Source organism: Nycticebus coucang, chromosome 10 (genome assembly GCF_027406575.1).
Source record: "Nycticebus coucang isolate mNycCou1 chromosome 10, mNycCou1.pri, whole genome shotgun sequence".
NCBI classification, from domain to species: Eukaryota; Metazoa; Chordata; class Mammalia; order Primates; family Lorisidae; genus Nycticebus; species Nycticebus coucang.
In genome coordinates, this window is record NC_069789.1 from 125,375,311 (window position 1) to 125,397,743 (window position 22,433).

General features: G+C 41.3%; 1 protein-coding gene across 3 annotated transcripts; it reads right to left on the reverse strand.

Annotated features, from left to right (window-relative positions):
* Positions 1 to 153: 153 nt before the first annotated feature.
* Positions 154 to 17,985, reverse strand: ZNF607 (zinc finger protein 607). Of its 3 annotated transcripts, XM_053604978.1 has the most exons (6): positions 17,618 to 17,985; positions 12,538 to 12,622; positions 10,802 to 10,928; positions 9,193 to 9,288; positions 7,712 to 7,804; positions 154 to 4,420 (listed from the first exon to the last, which is right to left on the reverse strand). In XM_053604978.1, exons 2-6 carry the CDS (start codon positions 12,544 to 12,546, stop codon positions 2,565 to 2,567), a joined length of 2,181 nt encoding a protein of 726 aa, XP_053460953.1. In that variant the 5' UTR covers positions 12,547 to 12,622; positions 17,618 to 17,985; the 3' UTR covers positions 154 to 2,564. The 3 variants fall into 3 exon arrangements, with proteins under 3 accessions (XP_053460953.1, XP_053460955.1, XP_053460954.1); XM_053604980.1 differs by lacking the exon at positions 12,538 to 12,622; XM_053604979.1 differs by lacking the exon at positions 7,712 to 7,804.
* Between the last annotated feature and the right edge of the window lie 4,448 nt (positions 17,986 to 22,433).

A 22,433-nucleotide genomic window follows, 5' to 3' on the forward strand; every position in this document is an offset into this window, starting at 1 on the left:
GTATTTAAATCTTTTTTTTTTTTGTGTGTGGCTACTTATATTGAGCATCCATTGTGTAATATTCCTATTTTTCAAGAATTCTCTGATAAAAATGAAAATGCAATTCACTTGTACTGATTATTTCACTAGAATCTTGACAGTGAGTATTTATTTGATAACTAGGATCTACAGAGAACTCAAATTAATTAACAACAAAAGGGCCAACAATCCCATGTATCACTGGGCAAGAGACACGAATAGAACCTTCTCTAAAGAAGACAGATGAATGGCTAACAAACATATGTAAAAAATGCTCATTGTTCCTAATCATCAGAGAAATGCAAATCAAAACTACCCTAGATATTACCTAACCCCAGTGAGAATGGCCCACATCACAGACTCAAAGCTTCAGGTACTGGCATGGATGTGGAGAGCAGGGAACACTTTTACACTTCTGGTCAGACTGCGAACTAATACAACCTTTTTGGAGGGAAGTATGCAGAATCCTCAAAGAACTCAAATTAGACCTCCCACTTGATCCTGCAATCCCATTACTAGACATCTACTCAAAAGAAAAAATGTCCTATTATCATAAGAACATTTGCACTAGATTGTTTATCACAGCTCAATTTACAGGTGCCAAAATGTGGAAACAACCTCTGTGCACACCAATCCAGAAATGGATTAACAAGCTGTGGTACAGGTATACCACAGAATACTATTCAGCCATTAAAAGATAGAAACTTTGCATCTTTATTAACCTGGACGGAGTTGGAACGCATCCTTCTTAGTAAAGCATCACAAGAATGGAGAAGCAAGAATCTAATGTACTTAATTTTAATATGAAGGCAGTAAATGATCTAATACAAGGGGTGGGGTAGGGGAATGAGGTAGCGGGGAGAGAGGGAGATGGGGTGATGATGTATGACACACCTTTTGGGGGCAGGACACAATTATAGGAGGGACTTTAGGCTTGGCGCCTGTAGCTCCCTGGCCACATACACCAGGGATGGTGCGTCAAACCTGGCCCAGGCCTGCTAAACAACAAAGACAACAACAACAACAAAAATAGCCGGGCATTGTGGCAGGCGCCTGTAGTCCCAGCTACTTGGGAGGCTGAGGCAAGAGGATCACTTAAACTCAAGAGTTTGAGGTTGCTATGAGCTGTGATGCCACAGCACTCAACAGAGGGTGACACAGTGAGACTATCTCAAAAAGAAAAAAAAAGAGGGACTTTATCTAACAAATGCAATCAGTGTAACCTAATTCTTTGTACCCTCAATGAATTCCAAACAATAAAGAAAGACACATCAGGGGAAAAAAAATTCCACAAAGCTGTCAGTTTTCTGATTTTTCTAGTTACTGATTTATAACTATGCTTTAGTGATGGAGGAAGATACACTGGATAATAGACTTTCAAATCTATTTGAAATTGTGTTTGGGGCCTAACATACTATGGTCTGACCTAGAAAAGTTCCCCCATGCACTTAAGAATGTGTATTCTGGGCTTGGAGCCTGTAGCTCAGTAGGTTAGGGCGCCGGACACATACACCGAAGCTGGTGGGTTTGAGCAAGGCCCGGGCCTGTTAAACAGCAATGACAACTGCAACAAAAAATACCTGGGCATTGTGGTGGGTGCCTGCAGTCCCAGCTACTTGGGATGCTGGGACAAGAGAATCACTTGAGCCCAAGAGTTGTAGATTGTTGTGAGCTGTGATGCCAAAGCACTCTACAGAGGGCGACATAGTGAGACTGTCTCAAAAAAAAAAAAATGTGTATACTAGACCAACACAAGAAAACTATGAATAAATAATCCTTATCAACACTGATGCAAAAATCCAGAGCACTTAAAACCCTTGTAAATGGGAGTATTTGGAGAATATTTTGTTCTAACATTGGTCTTTGACTCTAGTTATTGTCACGAGGTCCTAAAACCTTTGTAATTTCTCAAGTGACAGTTCTGTCTGACACAAAGCTCCTAAATTTGTTGGGATTTTTCCTAGGTAATAGCTTGTGTCTTCTTCTAAGGAGGCATGTTTTGGTTGGCTCCTGCATGGGCGCTGTATTTATTTTTAATTGACAACTAACAATTATACATAGGGAATAATGTGATATTTTGGTATGTTTACATAGTGGAATAACTAAATCAAGCTCATTAGCAAATCCATCACCTCACATACTTGTGTGTGTGAAAACATGTATAATATATCCTTTTAGTAATTTTTAAATACACAATGCTTATTTTACTCACCACTCTGGGCAACAGATAATAAAGCTTATTCCTATTTGAAATTTTGTACCCTTACATCAACATCTCCCCTTTCCTCATGCACCCGTCCCCCTAAACCTCTCATCACCACCAATCTACTCTTTTTTGAGAACTGACTTTTGTTAGATTACACATATAAATGAGATGATGTAATATTTATCTTTCTGTGCCTGGCTTACTTCCTCTACTACAAATGAATGCCTAGTAAGAACTGAACCATATCTAAAAACCTTCCCACACTGCCTTCATTCAAACTGTTTCTTAGTGGTATAAATCCATTGACGCAATGTACTTTATTATATGTGCATACCGGTCTCTACCTAGTATGAATTCTCTGATGTACTTCAAGGATGGAACTAAGCCTAAAGGACCTTCTGCATTGATTACATTCAAAAGGTTTCTCACCAGCATGAATTTTATGATGTATGGTAAGTTCATGGCTATAACTAAAAGCTTTCCCACACTCTAGACATACATAGGGATTTTCACCAGTGTGAATCTTCTCATGTCTAACAAGGTATGAGGCACAACGAAATGCCTTTCCACATTCTTTACATTCATAAGGTTTATCACCAGTATGAATTCTTTCATGAATAACAAGCTGTGAGGCATCCCTGAAAGTCTCCCCACATTCTTTACATTCATATAACTTTTCACCAGAGTGAATTCGGTCATGATATATGAGGCTAGTGGCGTGACGAAAGGCCTTCCCACATTCCTTACATTCATAGGGTTTCTCATCACTATGAGTATTCTCGTGAACTTTAAGTTTTGAAATAAGTCTAAAGGACTTTCCACATTTGTTGCATTCAAAGGGTTTCTTACCATTATGAACACGCTGATGCTGAGTAAGTTGTCCAGACACACTAAAGGCCTTCCCACATTCCTTACATTCAAAAGGTTTCTCACCAGTGTGAACTCTGCGATGTATAGTAAGTTTATGGCTATAAATAAAAGCTTTCCCACACTCTTGACATATATAGGGTTTCTCACCAGTATGAATCCTCTCATGTCTAACAAGATATGATGCGGAACGAAAGGCCTTCCCACATTCTTTGCATTCAAACGGTTTGTAACCAGTATGAATTCTGCTATGATGTCCTAGGTGTGCAGGCTGACTAAAGGCCTTCCCACATTCCTTACATTCATAGGGTCTCTCACCAGTATGAACATTCTGATGTAGTTTAAGGTATGAGTTGAGTCTAAAGGATTTCCCGCATTTGTTACATACAAAGGGTTTCTTATCACTATGAATACCCTGATGTCGAGTAAGTCGTCCATATATGCTGAATGCCTTTCCACATTCCTTACATTTATATGGTTTATCAACACTATCAGTTGTATGATGGGTAGTAAGTTGATGGCTACTACTAAAAGCCTTCCGATAGTCTTTACATTCATAGGGTTTCTCCCTAGTGTAAATTCTCTGATGTATGGTAAGTTGATACTTACATCTAAAGGCTTTCCCACATTGCTTACATTCATAGGGTTTTTCTCCAGTATGAATTCTTTTATGACCCACAAGGTGTGCAAACTGACGAAAGGCTTTCCCACATTCCATACATTTGTAGGGCCTCTCTCCAGTATGAATAGTCTCATGTGCTTTAAGGCCTGATTTGAGCCTAAAGGCCTTGCCACATTTATTACATTTAAAGGGTTTCTCACCAGTGTGAATACTCTGATGACGTCTCAGTCGTCCATGTACACTAAAGACCTTCCCACATTCTTTACACTTATAGGGTTTCTCACCAGTATGAAATCTATGATGCGCAGTAAGTTGACGGCTACACCTAAAAGCTTGCCCACACTCTATACATTCATAAGGTTTCTTAGCATGAATTTTTCCACGTTTAGCAAGGTTTACAGGACGACTAAAGTCCTTCCCACATTCTTCACTTTCATAAGGTTTCTCAAGAGTATGAATTTTCTGATGTTCTCTGAAGTCTGTAAGATGACTAAAAACCTCAAACTCTTCACATTCATCAGGCTTCTCCCTAGTATGAATCCTCTGATGTAAAGTAAGTTCTGTAAGATGACAAAAAACCTTTTGACATTCCTTACATTCATATAATTTCTCTCCTTTATGAATTCTGTGCTGTAGAGTAAAAGACGAACGTTTCTTATAAATGTGTTTTTTTCCATTGCTGATTATTTCACACCTTGAATCCAAATCTAAAAGACATGAAAAAAAAACATTTTGTTGCATGGACCAGAAAATGAAAAGATTTTTTGTAAAATTAAGAGAAATTCTCACCTACTACAGAAGGTTGAAAGAACTATAAAATATAGCAAATGAAATGAGAGTTCAGTAAAGGATGAGTTTACACAATGGAGTACAGGTGAATGTTTAACAACCAGCCAAACACAGACATACAAAGCCCTGTTTTGTAGTGTTTGCCAAGATCTGTGGAGTAAATAATCTCACTGAGGGCAATTTCAAGCTGTCACTTTAATGTACTAAATCCAGAGTTAGAAAAAGATGTGCATAATTGGTACTGGAGAGACAGAGTTGGCCAGCTGTATCACACTCTTTCTATATAAAATATAAATTTATTGGGGTGGCGCCTGTGGCTCAAAGGGGTAGGGCGCTAGTCGCATATGCCAGAGGTGGTGGGTTCAAACCCAGCCCTGGCCAAAAACTGCAAAAAAAAAAAAAAAAGAAAAATATAAATTTATTCTGATATAGTATAAAAAAGCCAAATATATATGCCTGATTATTCCTCAATTAAAATCTCCCCCAAAATAAAGACATTCCCATCACTGTGGATTATTTTCTTCTATACATAACAATGTATACTTCTCTTCACATATTAAATAGATACTAACTTGATTTAGTTATCTTACCCTGAGATTTTCCTATTTCTTCCTAATCCTACAGATGATGAATCTGCTTTATTCCATCATAACTTTTTTCAGGTCCATTATAATTTTAACATTTAATGAATACTAACTATTCTGGTAATCCCCCAAAGAGTATGTTAATGAATTTTCAGACATGTAACAGGTATATAAACCAGACCTACGGAATGTTGTGCATTCTGCATCTCTGGGAAAACAGGGGACCTAAATTATATTAAAATGTATACAGGAAGAATGCCAAGAACTAGATGAAAAAATTTGCAAAAATGAGATCATGGTTAATAGTCTATAGTCTCTATAAAGCAATTCTTTCAGCAAAATAAAAAGTGCAGAATTAATGGGACATAACTTGTGGCAGAACATATCTCCTTATAACTAGAGTATGATTTGTGAACAAAAGGTACAAATAATATAAACAACCTTTATAAAGTGCAGCAACAGCCGGGTGTAGTGGCTCATGCCTGTAATCCTGGCACTCTGGAAGGCCAAGGCAGGCAGATCGCCTGAGCTCACGAGTTTGAGACCAGCCTGAGCTAGAGCAAGACCCCATCTCTAAAAATAGCCAGGCATTGTGGCGGGCGCCTGTGATCCCAGCCACTTGGGAGGCTGAGGCAAGAGAATCACCTAAGCCCAAGAGTCTGAGGTTACTGTGAACTATGATGCCATGGCACTCTACCAGGGGTGACAAAATGAGACTGTCAAAAAAAAAAAAAAAAGTGCAGCAACAATAGAAATTAATGCTGGAAACCAAAACCTGTTTCACAGGGAAACTGAAATGTCTTGAGCATAATAAACGCTGGATCAACATATAAATAAAAACATTCAACTGGAAAAAATCCAGTAAACTGAGAAAACAAGTACACATCATAATCTTGGGTGTTCAATAGCAATAGCAAGGGAATTCAAAGACTTAAATATTTACCTCGATAAAAAGGAAAGGAGGGTTGGCACCCATAGCACAGTGGTTACAGCGCCAGCCATATACACCCAGGCTGGCAAGAACCCAGCCTGGGTCAGCTAGACAACAATAACAACTGCAACAACAAAAAAAAAGTCAGGTGTTGTGGGATGCCTGTAGGCCCAGCTACTTGGGAGGCTGAGGCAAGAGAATTGCGTAAGCCCAAGAGCTGGAGGTTGCTATGAGATGTGACGCAACGGCACTCTACTGAGGGCGACATAAACACTGTCTCACAAAAAACAAAAAAGGGAAAGGAAATGGGTTAAGAACCACTAACCCAAATTTAGCAAATAAATAGCTAAGTATAGGCCAAGTAGGGAAAAAAATGATGTAACTAGAAAATAATGAACTTGAAAATAGAAGAGTGTGAACAAAAAATCCAGACATAGGGTCTTTATACAAATTAAGTGAAACATGAGCTAAAGCAATGAAAAAGGAGAGAAAAAAATAAAAATAGGAAATGCCAAGGGAGAAATAAGAAATACAGACTGGGTGCCTGTGGCACAGTGGTTACAGCGCCAACTACATACACTGAGGGTGACGGGTTCGAACCCGGCCCAGGCTAAGTAAACAAATGCAACAAAAAAATAGCCAGGCGTTGTGGCAGGCATCTGTAGTCCAGCTACAGAACCTGAGGTGAGAGAATCTCTTAAGCCCAAGAGTTTGAGGTTGCTGTGACGCCACGGCATTCTAACCAGGACCACACAGTGAGACTCTGTCTCAAAAAAAAAAAAAAACAGAAGAATTTGTTTAAATTATGGCCAGGTGTGGGGGTTCTCATCTGGAGCTACGCTGATATCATGGCACTTTAGCCTGGGGCAACAGAGTGAGACTCTGTCTCAATAAACCCCCCAAACCAATAAATCAATTTAATTATACTACGAAACAAAATAAAACTGTGTTCCTATACTATGTATATCCACATTCTTTCCTGAGCCATGATAATTGGAACACTTAACTAGGTAACAGAAAAGAGCATTCTAAAACCATTAAGTTAGAAATGGCATCCAGAACCACTGACTCCTTCCCCAGAGTTGAGAAAAACCAATCTCAGATATAAATGATCAAAAAACCCCCAGAAGCCCAAGGTCAAACCCAAAAGAAAAAAGACAAAAGCAAATGACAGACATATAAACAACTTAAATATACATCAAACCAATCCCTCAAACCAGGAAAAACCTATAACATACTATTTTAAAATATGTTGCAAGACAATAAAATACTTTGAGATATAACAGAATGTAGGTGAAAGTCAGGCGTGGTGGCTGAGACCTGTAATCCCAGCACAGGGAGGGTGAGGAGGGAGAACTGCTTGAGCTCAGGAGTTTGAGACTTGCCTGAGATGAGAGTAAGACACTGACTCCTAAAAAAAAGTAGAAAACCCCAGCGGGGTGCCGCAGCAAGCACCTGTAATCCCAGGGACTTCCAGAGGCTGAGGCAGTAGGATGCCCACAGCCCAAGTCTGAGGTTGCAGTGAGCTATGACACCACTGCACTCTGCTCAAGGCATAGGGTGGGACTCTTAACAATAACAACAAAAGGGCAAAGAAATAAAAATAAAAAATAAGCAAGGATATACAAAAATAAATAAAATATAAGAATGTAGGTGAGAATTAGAAAAACTTAGCTGGCTACTGTGACTCACACCTGTAATTCCAACCCTTTGGGAGGCCAAGGAAGGAGTAGCACTTGAGGCCAGGAGTTCGAGACCAGCTTCAGCAATACAATAAAATCTCATCTCTAAAAAAAACGTTTTAATTAGATGAGTGTGGTGGCATGTGCCTGTAGCCTCAGCTATTCAGGGGCCTGAGACAAAGGGATCCAATTCCAGCCTGGGCAAAAGAGCAAAGTCCTGTCTGTAAAAAGAAAAAATAAGGGGAAGAAGAATGAGAAAAACACAAAAATGAAGTGTTATACTTTAAGACTAACGTAGAAATGAAAGAAATAAAAATTTCAGAATGCCAAAACAGAGGAAGAAGAGAATGAATACAACCCATTTCAATTAAATCAAAAAAGATTTTTAAAATAAAAGAAAAGAAATATATCAAAAGGATATGAAAGTAAATAACTCTTCAATTGCTATTTGTTTAAGCTGGATTTTTGCTTATATTTCAACATTAAAGGTTTGTCTTGAAAAAATGATAAAAAAATCCTACGTCATCAGATAATACTACTAATTACATATTAGAAACAATACTAATTCTTCATAATAAAACATGAAATCTTACAAGGACCTCATCCTTCCTAACATACTGACTTCATATTCTGTTACCCTGTTTTCTCGAAAATAAGACAGTGTCTTATTTTAAGGTGTGCTTCCAAAGATGCGCTAGGTCTTATTTTCAGGGGATGTCTTATCTTTCCTGTAAGTAGGTCTTATTTTCGGAGGATGCCTTATTTTCAGGGAAACAGGGTAGTTCCCTCTATTAGCTGCTTTCATATACCAGCTGCTCCTAACACACACAAACACACACAAACACTACAACCCTGAGACCTCTGCATGTGTTCTTCACTCTTCGGGGAATGCTCTCCCTCATGTACTCCAATGACCTGACTTCATGCCTCTGTACAAAAGTCATCTCCACAGAAAAGGGTTCCTGAACACCCTACCTGACGTAAAAGTGCCCTGTTCTTGTTTACTGTACCTCATGATATATTTCATGGCCTGATATTTTTATTTTCATATGTATTCTACTTCTTCCTTAATACACTCTAATCTTCATCATTACAATAACACTATCTGTCCTATTCAGTATTGCCAGACTTCCTGTGCCAAGCATGGTGCCGTATGTAGAAATAAATGTATTTTTAGGGAATACAGCCATATATACGAATCTATGTGCAAAGGAGGATTTGGACAATATTTTTACCAAATCCAGGTAAAATAACTAGACCCTGCAAGGACGGCTGCTGTCACTAAATCAGGGAGGAAACTGAGAAAAATAACATGGCCAGTAGGTATGGAAATAAACTCAAACTTCGCTGGCTATCTCATGCTGATTCATGTTTTTCTGCACATCACAAGCCTTTTCTCCACTGAGAAGCTCATGTGTTTACCAAAGGAGACCACCACTTCTACTTGGGCTGTTACTTACATAAAAAGCTTTCCCTGCCTCACTTGCTCTTACCTGTATGGTCTCTTCTTGTTTCTTCCCTCACAACCATCCAGGGTTCTTTTCCTTGCTCCAATAAGGTAATTATATCTGGCTTAGACATGGAATGTCCTGTTTACAAAAAAATAAGTACCACAAAATATGGAAATTAACTTTGAAATTCAAAATTTAAATTATAATGGCAAGAAATGAAAAGCGATATTGAATAAGATTTTAAGAGTAAGAAATAAAGAAAAAGATCAGTTAGTGAAAGTCAATGTTTTTGTCTTTTTTCTTTTTAAAATAACTTAAGTTCCTTTGTCCTCTAATTCTAGAGAACAAGCACCATGTGGTTGAAAACATACCCTGAAGCCTAAGATCAATTTGTAACTTTGAAACCGTCCAGCTGTATGACCTTGGGAAAGTCTCTTAAATTTCACTATTCTCGCTTATACAATTGGGACAATAATTGGGATGTTAGGGGGATTAAATTAAAACAATTTAATATATTAAGTATAAGGTTCAGCACCTGTAGCTCAGTGGTTAGGGTGCTGACCACATACAAACGAGCTGCTAAACAACGACTACTACAACAACAACAAAAAAATAGCCGGGTTGTGGTGGGCACCTGTAGTCCCAGCTACGTGGGAAGCTGAGGTAAAAGAATCGCTTAAGCCCAAGTTTCAGGTTGCTGTGAGCGGTGACACCACGGCATTCTACCCAGGACGACAGCTTGAGACTCTGTCTCAAAAAAAAACAAAAAAAAAGTGTGTGTGCGTATGTACATATATATATATATATAAAGTAGTAAAGTGGGTAGAAAAATGGCACACAATAATTACAATGTTAGCTGTTAAGATCTGTTATGCTACTGTTATTATTTTACAAAGAGTACCTAAGAAGAGATATCTATAACATATTCATTCTATTTTACACATGATTTTCATGGACTATAAATATCAACCCCAAATCAAATGAACTCTGTCTTAAGAAATGGACTGTTTTCTCTTCAGTTTTAGGTGAATTCTAGTTCTCTAATTCACCACTATTTGAAGAGGTTCTCTTTTGATAATGACAGCAATTCAGGACTCTCTGACAAGTTCATGGCATAGTAACTGCATCAGACAGGGAGGTATGAATGTCACTGAAATACAGGGAAGATGAAACTGCTTAACAGAGATGCCATTAGCACCCCAGTAAAGCTGAAATCGCTTCTATAGAAAATAAGAGAAACAAATTTAACTAGTTTCTTGAAAGCCAGCCCTGAAAATTATAATGGAAAAAGCAAGTATCAGGCCGGGCCCAGTGGCTCATGCATGTAATCCCAGCCCTCTGGGAGGCTGAGGCAGGTGGATTGCCTGAGCTCACAGGTTCAAAACCAGCCTGAACAGAAGCAACAACTCACCTCAAAAAATAGCCAGGCGTTGTGGCAGATGCCTGTTGTCCCAGCTACTTGGGAGGCTGAGGCAAGAGAATGATTTGAGCTCAAGAGTTTGAGGTTGCTGTGAGCTAGGATGCCATAGCACTCTAATAAGGGTGACAAAGTAAGACTCTATCCCCCCCCCAAAAAAAAGAAAAGAAAAAGCATATATACTACTGAGCAGATTCTAAATTATTCCAAATTATTTGAAACTGATAAACATACCCAGTGAGACTAAGTTACCATAGTTCTCCATCATTACATCCCGGTACAAGGTTTTCTGGGCAATGTTGAGATAGTCCCACTCATGACGAGAGAAGTTTATGACCACATCCCTGAAAGTTAGGGACTCCTGAAACAGCAAACACATGTATTAGTGGAAAAATTAAAGATTTAGAAAATGGAGAAGATTACTCCATTACTGGATTACTGCAAAAGAACAGCATGATCAGCACACAGACTAGAAATCTAAGATGTTGAGGAAGGGGAATGCAGTAAAAGGTGTCCTTATTTTTGAAGAAGCATGTGACATGGACAAAACTTTTTGCATGCTCTGGGATATTTGGCCCATTTCAGAATGAGAGAATAATGATGTTTTCTATTAAATCAAATCATTACTATATGCATAATGCCTGAGATGTCTGCCCCATAATCAATGTGAGTTAACTGAGGAATATCCTCACTTGAAAGGGAATTTCAAAACTTAATCATGAGACATTTTATTCAATATATAGTGTAGATTCTCAATTTTAGAAAACTAAGTTCTGGCTTGGCACCTGTAGTTCAAGAGGCTAGGGCACCAGCCACATACACCAGAGCTGGAGGGTTCTAATCTAGCCCGGGCCCACCAAACAACAATGACAACCATAAACCAAAAATAGATGGGCGTTGTGGCAGGCACCTGTGGTCCCTTGGGATGCTGAGGCAAGAGGATCACTTAAGCCCAAGAGTTTGAGGTTGCTATGAGCTGTAACGCCACAGCACTCTACCCAGGGCGACAGCTTGAGACTCTGTCTCAAAAATTAAAAAAAGTAAAGAAAACTAAGTCCATAAAATCAATAATTTCTTCAAGTAACAAGTACTTACTTTACTATTCCAGATCGTAACACGAGTTACTTGTATTTGTTTTCACAAAACAAAATTTTTTGGCACATGACATCATTACTTTTTATTTTTTTGGAGACAGAATCTTACTCTGTCGCCCTGGATTGAGTGCAGTGGCGTCATCATAGCTCACCGCAACCTCAAACTCCTGGGCTCAAGTGATCCTCTTGCCTCAGCCTCCTGGGTAGCTGGGACTACAGGTTAGTTTTTCTATTTTTAGTAGAGACAGGGTCTTGCTCTCCCTCAGGCTGATCTCTAACTTAGGAGAGTTTAGGCACTCTACTCACCTCCACCTCCCAGAGAACTAGGATTACATGAGTGAGCCACCTCGGCCAGCCAAGACATCATTATTTTATGGTATTTATTTGTCAGGGTATTCTCTCCAAATCCAGAGGACAGAATACAAATGTGTACATATACTAATCACACAAGCATGCGATTTTCCCTTACAAAATGATATCATACCTTTCAATGCCAAACTCCACTTTATCTAGCTGAAAAACTCAATTGTCTGGAAAATTTCAGACTTCTCATGAGTGGCCAGATGGGATAGTTATCTCAGTCTCACCAAATGAAAAAATGACCTGGAATACACATATTCTAACTTCAAGGAACTTGACTCCTTTACCCTCTACTGCTGCCCATAGTAAAACGGGCACCTAGGAGATGTCAAATAATGTGGCCAGTAATGATGTGAACACTAGTTAGTTTGCCACGCAGTGAAGATGGCTGGGTGATGTGGCACACACTCTCACTGAGAACCCTCTCATAGCAGCTAACTTCAAGAAAACTAATGAAAAGACTCTCATGACGTAAATCAAACATACATACCAACAAGGAGAGAAACACTGACTTACACAGGCCATGGTTTTATACCGACAAGAGCTGATCGGTTCTCAGGGTCTCTCTACCAGAAAAGCCCAGAGTCTGGAGGAGCTAGACCTGAAAGGAGAGAAAGACCTTGAGACCAGCTGAGTTTTGGTGTTCCCCAGGACTCTTCAGCTCTACCATTTCAGGTTCCAAACCACCTTCTATCACACACAACTTGGCAAGATTAGGATTCTACAGACTCACTTCCTCCAGACATCTCACCCTACACAGAGTCATGGAGCAGAAACATATCAGCATTGAAGCCAGACTTAGATACTGCAGCAGGAAATTTTCTGGCCAATGCACCATTTTGGTGAGGCTAATGGGGACGTAAGATTGGCAGATCTGTCCTTCTTCTGAGCAGAACTGTCTCTTTCTATTCCCACCTTTAAGACTGAAAAGAGGACATACTGTCTATACCAGCACCTCTTTTTGATCTCGAAATTGGGTAAAGTGAAGATACTGGAGAAGGACAGCAAGTATTCAGCATTCTTCGTATAGCAAAACTTACTAACTATATGACAGACTGTCACTGTCCTAGACTACAAAGTAGTCACTAAATGTGAGGTTGAGAAAAATATTTAAGGACATGGAAGATATTCTGTAATAATAACAAAAGAAAAATCAGATTGACCAATATTTATTTTTGCAAAATATATAAATATTTTGTGTGGTGCCTGTAACTCAATGGGTAGGGTGCCAGCCCCCTGTACGGAGGGTGGTGGGTTCGAACCTGGCCCTGGCCAAACTACAACAAAAAAATAGCCGGGAGTTGTGGTAGGCACCTATAGTCCCAGCTACTCGGGAGGCTGAAGCAAGAGAATCTCCTAAGCCCAGGAGTTGGAGGTTGCTGTGAACTGTGACACCTCAGTACTCTACCAAGGGCAATAAAGTGAGACTCTGTCTCTAAAAAAAATATATGTGTGTGTGTGTGTGTGTGTGTGTGTATAATAGTACAGAAAGAATGACAGAGATAATCATAAAACAGAAAATAGAAAAAGACTGAAAATTATTATATGTATATATCTTTTCTTTTTTCTGAGATAGAATCTCACTTTCTCGCCCTCAGTACAGTGCCATGGCATCACAACTCACAGCAACCTCCAACTCTCGGGCATAAGCGATTCTCTTGCCTCAGCCTCCCAAGTAGCTGGGACTACAGATGCCCACCACAATGCCCGGCTATTTTTAGAGACAGGGTCTCCCTCTGATTCAGGCTGGTCTCCAACCTATGAGCTCAGGGGAATCTACCCTCCTCGGCCTCCCAGAGTGCTAGAATTACAGGCATTGAGCCACTATGCCCAGCTTCACTATATTTTTCTGTTTCTTTCTTTCTTTTAGAGACAGTCTTGCTCTGTCAGTCACCATGCTGGAGTGTAGTGGCATAAGCATAGCTCACTGGAACCTCAAATTTGTGGGCTAAAGTGATGTTCCAGCCTCAGCCTCCCCAATAGCTGGGACTATCAGCTCAGGCCAACATGTCTGACTAATTTTTCTTACTTTTTGTAGAGAGAGGGTCTCAGTATGTTACCCAGGCTGGTATCAGACGCCTGGCCTCAAGTCATCCTCCCACCTCGGACTGCCAAAATTCTGGTATCACAGGTATGAACCACCGGGCCCAGTCAACCATATGTTGATAGTGCTTATAGGGTTGGTTTGGTTTGGGTTTTATTATAAATAATCACTGTGTATTCAGATCTCTTTGGTCAATACATGAAACAATTAACTAAATAAGGCTCAATAAGAAGTAAAATAAAGTATTTGTTGTAAACTTCTAAATAATCAAAATTTGATAATCAACATTGCATTTATTTTTGCCAAGATTTTGCTTTCTGATCATTTCCTTTGTAATTATTGCAAACAAAGGCATATTAACTTGAAATGGGTATATGTGTTCCAGAATTTGTTAAGGTGAAGATTTCAATAAAATGGTTTTATTGAATGGCTTATTTTCTGTGGTTTCATTTGGATTCCAATACCTTAATTCACTTTATCACTTTTCAGGTATTTTGGAGTTATGTCCCGAAAATATAGGGAATTGGCCCTGACTAATCTCCTCTATGAATCATGATGGTCTCAATCCAGCTTTAATTCAGGTATTCTTTCTTTTTTTTGAGACAGAGTCTCACTATGTCACCCACAGTAGAGTGCCATGGTGTCACAGCCATAGCAACCTCCAACTCTCAGGCTTAAGCGATTGTCTTGCCTCAGCCTCCCAAGTAGCTGGGACTAGAGGCACCTGCCACAATGCCCGGATATATTTTTTTGTTGTAGTTGTCATTGTTGTTTAGCAGGCTTGGGTTGGCTTCAAACCCACCAGCCCTGGGGTATGTGGCTGGCGCCCTAACCACAGAGCTATGGGTGCCAAGCCTAATTCAGGTATTCTTTTTTTTTTTAAGACAGAGTTTCACTATGTCAACCTTGGTAGAGTGCTGTGGCATCACAGCTCACAGCAACCTCAAACTCTTGCGCTTAAGCCAGCGGTTCTCAACCTGTGGGTGGCAACCCACAGGAACTGTATTAAAGGGTCACGGCATTAGGAAGGTTGAGAACCACTGGCTTAAGTGATTCTCCTGCCTCGGCCTCCCAAGTAGCTGGGACTACAGGCACCCACCACAACGCCCAGCTATTTTTTGGTTGCAGTTGTCATTGTTGTTTGGCAGGCCGGGGCCGGATTCTAACCCACCAGCTTTGGTGTATGGGGCTGGTGCCCTAGCCACTTGAGCTACAGGTGCCGAGCCAACCTCAAACTCTTGAGCTCAAGCCATCCTCTTGCCTTAGCCTGAGTAGCTGAGACTACAGGTGCCCACCACAACACCTGGCTAGTTTCTCAATTTTTAGTAGAGATAGGGTCTCACTTTCTCAGGCTGGTCTGGAATTCTTGAGCTTAAGAAATGCACCTGCCTAAGGCCAGGTGCAGTGGCTCTCGCCTGTAACCCTAGCACTCTGGGAGGCCAAGGTGGGTGGACTGCCTGAGCTTACTGGTTCAAAGACCAGCCTGAGCAAGAGTAAGACCCTGCCTCTAAAAATAGCCAGGCCTTCTGGCTGGGGACTGTAGTTCCAGATACTTGGGGGGGCTGAGGCAGGAGAATCACTGGAGCCCAAGAGTTGAGGCTGTTGTGAGTTATGATGCCATAGCACGCTACAGAGGGTGACAAAAAAATGCACCCGCTTGGCCTCCCAGAGTGCTAGAATTATAGGCGGGGGCTCACCTGCCTGGCCTATATAAAGAAGACTTTCAGTTAAAGGTCATTTGAGATCAGAAAGCACTGGAAGAGGCTTTCCCTCTATCTGCATAAACTGGACTCACCTAAGCAAAAAAAATCAAGAATGCAAGCTGACTAGATCTAAATCCTTTGAAACACAATGTCTGCCTCTCAGGTTAACTTACAAGTCAATCTGTTTCCTTCCTCTAATCATCCTCCCAAGGGACCATTTGTTTCACAAACACTCCACTTGTCCTTCTCCCTTGGAAAAGGCCTGTATAAAAATATCTGACCATCATTGAGAAACGGGGTGATCACTCTTGTGATTTTCCCCATGCCAGTGCTATTTGGAAATAAACATTCCTCTTACTAATCTGTCTTAATTGTGAGTAAATATTTCAGTGAACTTCCAGGACATGGGACAAGTTTCCTCTCACCCCTGCAGTTCACATTTGTTGCTTTTTATCTACAGAAATCCAAACCAGAATGATCCAGATTCACCTCAAAATACTGAATACTTTATGTTTCTCTTTCCAAGGCTACAGGTGCCCTAATTTCAAGCATGTAGCAAGAAGGAAGTCTGGTGGATGCTAAGTGTAAAAGAGTTCACTGCAGGTTTTTAGGGTCAGAATTCAGAACGGTTGTGCTTCTTAAACATGCAAATGAAACACAATCTTTGGCAGGAAAGCATCCTACTCGTGGAACTGACAAAACTGACAAAAATTCTCGGCAAGCCCAAATCTTAGACTCCCGAACGTTCTCCTAACCCCAGCTGTACACTTCACTGTAAAATCCAGGAACGCTGTCAAGTGAGTTTAGCAAGAACCTCCCACCCTCATATCTGATTGGGTTCCTCATCCTCCATAACCCCCCCAAGAAATCTGATCACTCTGGTTTATCTTCACCAAGAATCCAGTTAGGTCGGTTTAGCCAGAATCCCCCCTTTCTCCCTAGTATTTCTCCTAAGTAAGTTTCTATCCAAGGACCTCATCCTGTTCCTTGGCTATAAATTCCCACTTGCCCAGGCTGTATTGAGAGTTGAGCTCAATCTCTCTTACCCACCGCAAAATTCCGCCGCAGTGGTCCCTAAGCCTATCCCAACAGTCCCGAGTAAAGTCTTCCTTAGCATAACTTAGCAAGTTATAACGAATACTTCTTCTTTTTTTTTTTTTTTTAAGACTGAGTCTCGGGCGGCGCCTGTGGCTCAAGGAGTAGGGCGCCGGTCCCATATGCCAGAGGTGGCGGGTTCAAACCCAGCCCCGGCCAAAAACCAAAAAAAAAAAAAAAAAAAAAAAAAAAGACTGAGTCTCACTCTGTCGTCCCTAGTAGAGTGCCCCTGGCGTCCAGCTCAAACTCTTGGGCTCAAGCAATCCTTTGACCTTTGAGCTTCCCGAGTAGCCGAGACTACAGGTGGCCGCCCCAACGCCGGCTAGTTTTTCTGTTTTTAATCGAGATGAGGTCTAGCTCTTGCTGAGGCTGGGAAAAACTGTTTAAGACTCCATCATGTCTTAAGGGCAATTCCTGCTCTAAACGTCCCATTCGGTTTCTTCTCCTTAAAAACTTTCATCTATTCTAAGGCTTAATATCTGACATCCCACTTGGACAATTTATCTGCGGCAGTTACACTTGGCTGAGAGGAGGGTACAAGAAGCAGCAGGGAACCTGGAGTCACGGACCAGCGACACCACGGAGCCACAGAAACGCAGTCCCGTGAAGGACACGCGCCCTACGTCAGGGTCGCACAAGGGCACCCCTGTCTCCCGCCGCACGGTCTCCCTCTCCCCGACTGTCCCCGCAGCGCCCGCGCCCACGGCCCCGGTGGCCTCCGCGCTCCGAGCGCCTCGGGCGCCCCCTCTCTCACCGCCACTCGGGGTTCCCCGCAGCGAGCCACGCCGATTTCTTCCTCAGGAGGGACTGGAGCCCGCACAGAGCGCAAATGGAAATGGAGCGAGAGGTTCGAGTTTTGTCCGCCGCCTGAGTGAAATGCAGTCCAAGATAGAACTCAAGACTGCATTTCCCGGCGAGAAATGGATCCCGGGGTCGTAAAAACCTGGAAGAAATGCGGCGGGTGACCCCTAGGTCCGCCCAAGTCGAGAAGACTTCTGGGACTCACCGCCCAGCCAGGGCGTGCGCACGCGCAGACAGCGCGGCCGAGCCCCCGGCCCCGGGCGCCGGGATTCGGGCGGCGTCGGGTCTCCGTGCAACAGGACCGGGGCGGTCTGAGCAGGGTGCTCGGGAGCTCTTTCTCGGCGAGGCCTCAGAGCTGAGTGTGAAGGAGCACCAGGTAGAATGGCTGCTGTACCCCCGAGGACGGTTACACGCTGGCTTGGGTGTAAGATCCTCATGGTGGAGGCTCGGCACCTGTAGCTCAAGCGGCTAACGCACCAGCCACATACACCAGAACTGGCGGGTTCGAATCCAGCCCGGGCCCCCCGAACAACAATGACAACTACAACCGGGCGTTGTGGTAGGTGCCTGTAGTCTCAGCTACTTTGGGAGGCTGAGACAAGAGAATCGCTTAAGCCCAGAAGTTGGAGGTTGCTGTGAGCTGTGACATTACAGCACTCTACCCAGGGCGACAGCTAGAGGCTCTGTCTCAAAAAAAAAAAAAAGAAAAAATCCTTATAGTGGGACGCAGGGATTGTTACCCACGGAGGTAGCGCCAACCACTTTGGTAAAATATAGGATAACTTTTTTCTTCTTGGAGACAAGAGTCTCACTTTGTCGCCCTGGGTAGAGCGCCGTGGCGTCATCGTAGCTCACAGCAACCTCAGTCTCCTGGGCTCAAGGATCCTCCTGCCTCAGCCTCCCGAGTAGCTGGGACTACAGGCGCCCATCACCCCCGGCTAATTTTTCTATTTTAGTAGAGACAGGGTCTTGCTCTTGCTCTTGCTCAGGTTGGTCTCTAACTCCTGAGCTCAAGCGATCCACCTGCCTAGGCCTCCCAGAGTGCTAAGATTACAGGCTTGAGTCACCTGTACCTGGCTAGGATGGTAACTTTTAATTTTAATACCTAGAGAAAGCCCTAGCTTGTCCCATAAAAAGTGTAAGGTGAATTGGCCAACATCATATGTGAGGGGGAGCAGTTCCATTAAATTCTTTCATACATTGTTTTTCATCCTTGAACACGTTAAAGAGGGACTGAATAAATTTGGTAAAAAAAGTCATCTGAAGAAATATCTTTTCAATATTTTTATTTTTGTTTAGAAGTAAGTTTCTTTCTTTTTTCTTTTTCTGCAATTAAAATGTCTTTATTCCAACTGGGTGCAGGTTGGGTAGGATTTCCAACCTAGGAGTAAGTTTCTTAAACATAACCAAGGGAAGAAATTTTCTTAAACGTTACATCCTTGATATGGTAATTATTTGAAATTTTTGATTGTTACTTATAACTATACAAAACATCTGAATGGTAAAAAAAGGAATAAATTTCTAAAACTTTAGATAAATGAATTTGGGTGAAAATATATTTAACAAGTAAAATGGACAAATTGATAATCATCTTTTTTTTTTCCAGATTAATACAAAGGCACATACAATTAGGTTACATTGTTCTCTTTTGTAAACTCTTGAGTTGTAGTGGAGTCCTTCACCCATGAGGTATTCCATGTGTACCCCTACATTTACTGTTTAGGTGGAGCTTACCAAAAATAAGAATCTTAATTTACTGTCTCTCTGGTTGAAAATATTGGTCAGTACCCTAAAAGGCAAAGGAACAAAGACTAAAAATTCACCATTCACAAATATAGTTGAAAACCTATTAAAGTTACACCCAAAGAATTTGACCACTTATCTTTTTTCTTAAGTAAGTTCTTGGATTTATTGCTCTGAATCTCCTGAGTAATCCCTCTGGAGCACCACACCCCCAGTGGATACACACACAGTCAACATATATCAATGGATTAAATTGAGTCCACAAATGAACTTCACATACACAATAAATTGATTTTCAACAAGGGTACCAAGGCAATTCAAGGAAGGGAAGAACTGTCTTTTCAACACAGACTGAACAACTGTATATCCATGTGGAAAAGACTGAATTGGGATCTCTACCTCTCACCATACACAAAATCAGTTCAAAATGGACAAACACACCTAAGTTTAAGAATTAAAACAATAGGGGAGAGCCAGAGAGCTTTGCAGGCAGAGATGCCAGAAAGCCTCTTCCACTGAAAACCATGAAAACTCCCCACATGTCATTATGCCAAGCAATCAAACCCACCAAAGTTAGCAACAACGTTTAATTTTTTTTTTTGTCTTTATCAATATTTACACATCCGAACTCTCCCCCTTTCACTTCTACCCATCCTTGGGATGAAGGAAACGAAAAGAAGCAATTAGATAGTTGTCCAAAGCCCCAAAAGGCCTAGCCTGGCAGAGTGTGTATACATGCACATATATGCATATATGTGGGAGAGTACCTGTTTTATAGGTGTTTTTCTGAGTTTTATCTGCCAACCAAAGCCGAACTGGCCAAAATTCTGTCTCCCACCCTCCCACCCCCCAAGAATATCCTCCTCCCAATGGTTTTCAAAGAGTATTGGTTCGGTTTGAGTAGAAAGCAGGCTATCTGGCTTGAAGAATGCCAATAAATATCCGAAACAAAACAAAAAGTAGGGCAGAGGCCATAAATAAGAGATAATGAAAAAAAAGAATTAAAACAATAGAATATTTAGAAGGAAATATAGGCATAAATCCTCTGGAGAGAATTATTTCTTAAATATGGCACCAAAACTACAACACCACCACAAAAAGAACTTAAATATAATCGAATTTTTAAAACTTTGTGTGTCAAAAACATCGTGATGAGGCTCAGTGCCTGTAGCTCAAGCAGCTAAGGCACCAGCCACATACACCAGAACTGGTTGGTTCGAATCCTGCCCGGGCCTGCCAAACAACAATGACATCTACAACCAAAAAATAGCTGGGCGTTGTGGTGAACGCCTGTGGTCCCAGCTACTTGGGAGGCTGAGGCAAGAGAATCACTTAAGTCCTAGAGTTTGAGGTTGCTGTGAGCTGTGATGCCACAGCACTCTACCAAGAGCAACAGCTTGAGACTCTGTCTCAAAAAAAAAGAAAAAAAAAATGAAAAGCACCATGAAGAGAAGGCAAGAGAGAAAATTTGGTAAAAAATACTTCTGATATGAGATTTGTATTTAGAGTATATAAAGAAGTCTTGCCACTCAATGATAAAAAGACAACTCAATTTTAACTGAATTTTTCCTCAAATGAAAGCAAACACATGGCTACTAAATACTTGAAAAAACATTCAACATTTTAATTTTTTAAAAACAGAATCTCACTCTGTTGCCCTGGGTAGAATTTAGTGGGATCATCACAGCAACCTCAAACTCCTAGGCTCAAGTGATCCTCCTGCCTCTGCCTCCTGAGTAGCTGGAACTTTAGGCATGTGCTACCAGACCAGCTAATTTGTCTACTTTTAGTAGAGACACTGGGGCCTATCTCTTGCTCAGGCTGGTTGGTCAGTATCTTTATTCATCAAGGATATGCAAACTAAAACCCCAATGAGATACCACTCACTACTCTAGGATAGCTAGAATAAGACAATAACAAATGTTGACTAGCATTTGGAAAAATAGGAACTTACGTATGTTGATGGTAGGACTGAACAATGGTGCCCTTGCTTTGGAAAATAGTCTGGCAGTTCCTTAGAAGGACACAGAGTTAACACATGACCCAGCAATTTTAGGCCTAGGCATATTCTCAAGAGAAATGAAAACATATGTCTCCACAAAGCTTTTATATAAATATTTATAGCAGTATGATTCGTATAATCCCGGATCTAGCAACAAACCAATTGTTCCACATCTCATAAATGGATAGATAAATGTGGTATATACATACAATGGTGGAATATTATGTGGTAATGTGAAGAAATAGAGGGGCTGATACACGCTACAACATAGATCAACCTTGAAAACATTATGCCAAGCACTTGAAGCCAGTACAGATGACCCCACATCTATGATTCATTTTATTTTTTATTTGTTTATTTTTTGAGAGTCTCACTTTGTTGCCTGGCTCACAGCTCACAGCAACCTCAAACTCTTGGGCTCAAGTGATTCTCTTGCCTCACCCTCCTAGTAGCTGGGGCTACAGGCACCCACCACAACACCCGGGTTTTAGAGATGGGGGTCTCACTCTGGCTCAGGCTGGTCTCCAACTGGTGAGCTGAGACAATCCACCTACCTCGGCCCCCCAGAGTACTAGAAATATAGGCCTGAGCCACCGTGCCCAGCCTTATGATTCATTATTTATGAAACTTCTTTTCCTATGAAATTTCCAATGTGGGCTCATCTAAAGAGACAAAATCGTTGCTTAAATTTAAGGGTGAAAGGGGAGATTGAGATGATGCCCAAGGGTGTGGGCTTTCATGCTGGCATAATGAAAATGTGAAATTCATTGTGTTGATGGTTTCACAACATTGCGACTACACTAAACTATCAATTTAAAGACATGAATTAAATGGTATGTGAATTATTATTATTTTGAGACAGAGTCTTCCTTAGTCACCATGGCGTCATAGCTAATGGCAAACTCAAAACCCTTGGGGTCAATCGACTTTGCCTCAGCCTCCTGAGTAGCTGGGCCTATAGGCCACAGCCGCCAGACTTGGCTAGTTTTTCTATTTTTAGTAGAGACATTCTTGCTCTTGCTCA